Here is a 6,472-nt window from a genome sequence, read left to right on the forward strand (position 1 = left end):
AAGAGTTCAGAAAAGCTAGGATTGCTTATTGAAAAGACTGACAGCGATTGAGAGGAAAGAGGAAAGAGCTCCATCACAGACTAACAGCCCAGACACAACCCCGGGCTAAAGGAGTTGAAAGAATGGATTTGCAGATAAAACTATGGACAGGCAAAGCTGGTTAGGTTAAGTTGTGCAGAGGCAGTGCTGAAGTGACTGCTAAGCTGAGGGGATGGTAACGGAGTAATACTAGTTTTTAAGAAAGGCATCAATGCTCAAACTAGAGAAGCAGTGTGTTTTACTGGAAAGAGCACAGGCTTTGGACGTAGGAGCTCTGGCTTCAAATTCTCCCCCTATCATTCCCTTGCTGAAGGAACATTATTGGACAATTCACTGAATAGCAGGCCAAGCTGTCTGATCTTTAGTTTTCTCTCACTGGTAAATAGATCAAATCTTATGACCTGGTTTGGTGTATCCAATCAAAATGTGAAAGCTTTGTAAATGACTGTTTTCCAAAAGTTAATTTTAAAAGAACCATACTCCTTAGGGTCACGGGGCAGCAGAGAGACCTAACATCTGCTCACCTGTAAGTTAATCACATCTCCGAGAACCAAGAGGACCAGCAAGCTGAATGTTTTGGGTATACTGGATGGATTTACATTGGTAACTTGTAAGGCTAACTGTGCCTTTTAGGGGTTTGGCTAAGCAGCAGATATATTACAGTGGAGACAAAGACAGAGAGGGGGGGGGGAGGGAGGGAGTTTTACAGGAACCAGCAAAGCCATCAATACTGACTCTGGGAAAACATGACGTATCAGTCCCTCAGGACTGAGCTAAATGCACCAATCCCTGTATTTATTTCCTTCCTCCCTAAGAGGAATCTTAGGAAGATGAGAGTAAATTAGCTGTCTAACAAACAAGGCAGCACAAAGTACCAGAACACTGGCTACCTTTTATAAGAAATATGAACAATACAGCTAGTCTTGTTTAAAGCTCCCTGTTATTGTAGAATAGAAAATCCAATCATAAAGACCAATCATATCAAAATTAGCAGCAAAACAGATTCTGGTCCCTCGGTTCTCTCATAATTACTTGGGACCATGAAGAAGAGCAAAATGAAGCAAAGAGAAGCAATACTCACCAACTTGTGGAGTAAGTCATCTTTCTTACTGTGCTGAGAAGAAAAGGTCCAGCTCTTGATGGTTTCTGTCAGTTTCAACAGGATGCCTTGCTAAAGATTATGAATAACATTGCATAGGATTATTAATTAAATACACTCAAAAGGCAGGAAAACTAAACAACTTACCTCTAAGTATTGGACTTTTTATCAGAAAAAGAGGAAACCCCTCATGTAGGTGATTACTCAGTCAGAGTGTTACAGCCCCTCATCTATTCCTGCTTCTAGTGTACAATAGAATGACCTTGAATCGTACTTGCTTTATAGTCCTGGGTCCCTAACTAGGAGTTTGATTCAATAGACTGAAATGAGAGCTGTAAATCTGATTATAAAAAAGTCTCTATAATGTAGCCCTTTTACCATGTAAATATTAAAGGCTATCTGTGTCAACATGATAATTATATTTATTTCAGAATGAAATTATGGTATGATCCACATTCTCAATATTAATATCATTTGGTTATAAAACGCTAAAGCAGAAAGATATTTTAATCCTTTTATAAGAACTGCCACGTCGAAAGTTTTATTAACAAACTAATTAAATATGTAATTTGCCTTACCAGCCCCATTCCCTGAGCATTGGCTCTATCTCCGGGGCACTGCAAATAGCCATGGAGACAAAGACGAATGGACAGAACTGACGCTTTAGAGAACTTCATAGAGAAGCAAGGGCAGACAGAGCACAGCAGTGAAATGAAATCATTCTGTGATATTTCACAAACTTACTAGCAACCCATTCTGACTACACAATCCAAAGTTATCCTTTTTCAGACTTGCATGCTTAAGCATGATGGTCAGTACAGAAAACAAAGACTAAATGTTTTCTGACGGTCCTTTTCTAAACGATTTGTGTTTAGAATCAGGTCAGGACTTCTAAACTTTTTGAAACGTCCCTAACCACATAGGATGTTTTTGTGCAAAATGGTATTGTTAGCATTGACAGTCATAGAATCAAAATATCAACAAATTCTGACAAAAGTTGACTATGTTCTATATTCTCCAGGATCAAATATTCAATGAAGATTTACCTCTTCATGTAAAAATAAACCAGCACAACAGTCTCATAAAGACATAAACTGCCTTGGTCTGCCTGCCCCCACCCCCCAGCCCTCTCTGAGACAGGGTCTTTCTATTACATAGCCCTGGCTGGCCTGAATTACCCTGTGTGGACTAGGCTGGCCTCAGATACCCACCTGCCTCTACCTCCTAAGTGCTAGGATTAAAGGTGTGTGACGCTATGCCCCGTAGCTTTTGATTTTAGTACATGGCCAAACCATAGGCATAGAAATACTTGCTTTGAAATAAATTTTGTTGTGATTTATCATCAGAAGCCATTTGATTTGTATTCCTGTTTTATATACCTAGATACCTAGGGTTGCATAAAAATTTCTTGAACAAAAAGAGGTCATGAGTAGATAAAGATTAAGGAGCTCTGAGCTAGGGCAATTATGACTCAAGGAGAGATTTAAGGAAGCTTAGAAGATGTGCTGACTCCCTAAGTGTGTTCACTTGCTTTGGTGATTAATAGCGCATTTCTTTATGCAAGAATGGAGTCATTCTTGACAAACAACACAAGACAGTAAATGTTCAGTCCAGTTTTCAATCTGTGATTAGTCTCTCCCAACCTGGTTTGAAAACTTTATATTCAATTCTAAACAACTTGTAAGACGGAGCTCTTGAGCGTGGGCCAGAAGTTGGGATAGACATTTGCTGATCTTGCATAGGTCTAATGGGTTGAGTCTGTGCCCTTGCATTCAGGTCACTGAAGCAGATGCTTCCATTTTAGCCAGGATCCTATGGTTAAGCCTTTGGCTTGTGCCTTCTGTGTTTCTGGGGACTATATCATGTTCTTCTGGGTTGAGGGTACTTGGGAGAGTGGCTAAGGACCAGGGTTTATATATCAGCAGCAACATCTTGGCACACTGTCACACAATGGCACTTAACTGTGATAAATTTTTATATGTAAGCTTACATAATCTCCCTGAGGTGGTTTGAATATGCTTGCCCCATGGGAAGTGGCACCCTTAGGAGATGTATATGCTTTGAATATGCTTGCTGGAATAGGTGTGTCCTTGTTGGAGGCAGTGTGCCACTGTGTAGGCAGACTTGGAGGGCTCCTAGTGCTCAAGCTCAGACCAGTGCAGAAGAGACCTTCTCCCTGGCTCCCAGGGGAAGACAGTCAGTCCTCTCCTGACCGCCTTCAGATCAAGATGTAGAATTCTCAGTTCATTTGAAACCATGTCTGCCTGCACACTGCCATGCTTTTTGCCATGATGATAGTGGACTGAACCTCTGAAACTGTAAGCCAGCCCCAATTAAATGCTGTCCTTTATAAGAGCTTCCTTGGCCATGGTGTCTCCTCAGAGCAATGGTAACCCTAACTAAGACTCCTCCCTGCCCCCACTCTGTAGGGCTGTGTGTGTGTGTGTACAACTCAGTGGTAAATGAATATTTATGTGGTGTAAACAAGGGACACGTTTAAACCAGAGCACCCATACAACAATGAACCCTCAGATGGCTTTACCCCCAGTAAAGCGTCTTGCTACCAAGAAGGAGCACCTGAGCTCAGTCCCCGGAACTCCCAGTGGAAGGATCCTATGAACACAGCACTTGACAGAGAACTACTACTGGCAAAGTTTTAACGAGGATTTTAGTATATTTCTTTGGTCCTCCAGATAATTTCAATACTTAAAATATGTCTTATTTCTCAAATCATTTTTATTTCACGTCATATAAATTACCCACAAAAAAGTTCCAAAAAAGCAGTAAAGACACAGTATTTTTTTACTGTGAAATAAAAAAATCTCATGTGAGGGAGAACTGAACTCAGGCCCTCATGCGTGCTAGGCGAGCACTGTGCCACCGAGCTCCGTCTTTGCCCCTAGAGGACAGTTTCAGTAATCATTAAGGTAAAGAATGATGAAGCCACGAAACACGAGCATGCTTCTTACTTTCTGTAGGACACTGGTGGGAGGCGGCTGAGATCCCTCTGTTGTCAAGCATTTTTCTGTTTTTGGTGACAAAGAAGAACATATCTCAAAATCTGTGTGTCCCAAATCCTGTAAGTACTGGTAAAGTGGAGAATTCTGAAAGAAACAGGAAATGAATCAAAATTTAAGATCACTAATATTTTAAAAGTTTTGGGATCAAATTTAAAATCACACCTGAGTACCAGCTTCTATCACATTTTTTCATGGCCTTTCCTATGAGGACTGGTATGATCGGCTACAGCAAAATGCCATCAAACACCAATAAATCAACCAACACGCAATACAAAGACCTAAAAAGGAAAAGCTCTAAACAGACACACATTTTTCTGAGTGAGCACCAGCAAGAAAAATGAGCTTAGATTTATAAAAATATTTCTTAAGCAATTTTTTAATCCAAATTTTTGTTGTCTTTAAGTAAACCATTCTAAAATAGGCAGTGCTGGCTATTGTTAATTGCTAAGAGGTCCTACAGTGAAACAGTAATTACTTAAAGCCAAGAAAACCTAAATATATTCATTATAATATTATGTGTAATGTTGTAGATAACACTTTCTTTAGCACTAATATGCACATTACCCACCATGCTTGACACTACAAGCAAAACTCAAGTTCCTTTAAAAACTCAAGTTCACTCAACATATTAGGCAATGCCAGATACGAGAGTGAGACTTAAAAAAAAAAAAAGAACAAAAACAAACAATCCATGAGATTACAGTGGTTAAAAACACAAGCATCTTATGATGGGAGTGACAGAACACCCCCATAGTCTCAGAATTGAGGAGGTTGAAGGCCAGTCTGGGCCCCTTGTTAAGATCCTGTCTCACAACAAATAAAAAAATTAAAATAAGGTAACTCTGGAAGCAAAGTTTAGGTTCAAATTCCAACTCTTAACTGTCACTAGATAAATAATCTGTGACAAGTTCTAAAGCATGGGTACTTCAGTTGTCTCACCTAAAAACAGGATTCTTACATTAAATGCAGAGAGATCCCTACATACCTCTAATTCCATGTTTGTGAAGTAGAAGAACAGAGGGGCAGAAGCAAAAGCAGAGGCAGAATCTCTTGAGTTTTAAATCAGCATGGTCTATACAGCGAGACTATGTCTCAAAAACAAAAACAAACAAAAAACCAAAAACAAAAAACCCAGGAAGCATTTAGAAGAATCCAGGCATATACCTTTCTGCAAGTTATACGGGGAGGAAAAAAAGGGCATAGGTTAAGGGACAGATCCCAGCCCTGTCCCCAAGTGTTGTGTACCTGTTTCCTCCAAGACTGAGACATTCTGCCCTGCAGGGAAGCTCTTTAATCAGGGAGATAAACAACTCAAAACATCTTCAGGAAGTCCCTGAAACTGATCAAACTCACTAGGCCCCTCCCTGCCAGAGAATGAAATTAAAGCTGAGACTCTCTCAGACAAAGCTGAGCTACAAAGAAGACTCTCAGACAAGCTAAGATGCAAAGAACATTTTGAGATCAGACTTGTCTGAGAAGCAGAAGCCTTGGTGTCTGGAAGAGGTTTAAAGCACCTGAGGCACCTAGAAAGGACACTCTCCAACTTGTTGAGCCGCCTGCAGGCTGTGCAGCCTACTCCAGGCCCCCAGCTTTGTGAGCTGTCACCAGTCCTGGGGGTGGGTTTTGGTGATGCAGCTGTCTTTGAGTCATTGCTGCTCCTGTAAGTGACCCCTCACCTGTATTCCTGTAATACAGGTAAATAAAATAAAACTCAGTGCTTCACCAAGTTGGATTTTAGTGGTATCTGTATTTTGGTCTGTCCTGGGCCCCATGTCTGGGGTGAGTAGACAAGTGTGTGGCTTCTCCCCAGAAAAAGTTTGTTACGCAATACCAAGTCACCCCAATTCCATTAAACAGAAACACACTGTTACTATCAGAGGAAATCTATTGAGGAAGTTACCTTAGATCAGTAGCAAATACACACACACACACACACACACACACACACACACACACATATATAAAACAAGTAAACTTTGAGGTGGGTAGAGAGAAGGCCCAGTAGTTAAGAGCACTTGTGTTCTTGCAGAGGACCAAGGTTTGGTTCCCAACAACCACTGTGGCAGTTCATAACTGTCCATAACTAACTCCAGTTCTTGGGGATCTGACACCCTCTTCTCTCCTCCACAGGCACCAAGCATGCACTTGGTAAACAGACATTCATGTAAAACATCCATACACAAAAAATAAACAAATTTTTTAAAAGCCTTGATTCCATTCCATGAGATACGCAAATCGTTTTTTTGTTTTGTTTTGTTTTTTGGGTTTTTTGTTTGTTTGTTTGTTTGTTTGTTTTTTGAGACAGGGTTTCTCT

The 6,472-nt window shown here is 40.5% G+C and overlaps 1 protein-coding gene across 7 annotated transcripts in view; it reads right to left on the reverse strand.

The window, feature by feature from the left end:
• Window positions 1-6,472, reverse strand: part of Vezt (vezatin, adherens junctions transmembrane protein) — a 65,479-nt gene that overhangs the window by 32,963 nt on the left and 26,044 nt on the right. For 6 of the 7 annotated variants that reach the window (XM_021174869.1, XM_021174868.2, XM_029482506.1 and 3 more), the window contains exons 2-3: window positions 4,108-4,242; window positions 1,121-1,210 (exon numbers count right to left, since the gene is read on the reverse strand). In XM_021174869.1, the coding sequence (XP_021030528.1) occupies window positions 1,121-1,210; window positions 4,108-4,242 (225 nt within the window). Of the gene's footprint in view, window positions 1-1,120; window positions 1,211-4,107; window positions 4,243-6,472 lie in introns of those variants that run through there. The other variant, XM_029482509.1, reaches the window with a different exon arrangement.

The sequence above is a fragment of the Mus caroli genome, chromosome 10 (assembly GCF_900094665.2).
Source record: "Mus caroli chromosome 10, CAROLI_EIJ_v1.1, whole genome shotgun sequence".
In the NCBI taxonomy this organism is placed as follows: domain Eukaryota; kingdom Metazoa; phylum Chordata; class Mammalia; order Rodentia; family Muridae; genus Mus; species Mus caroli.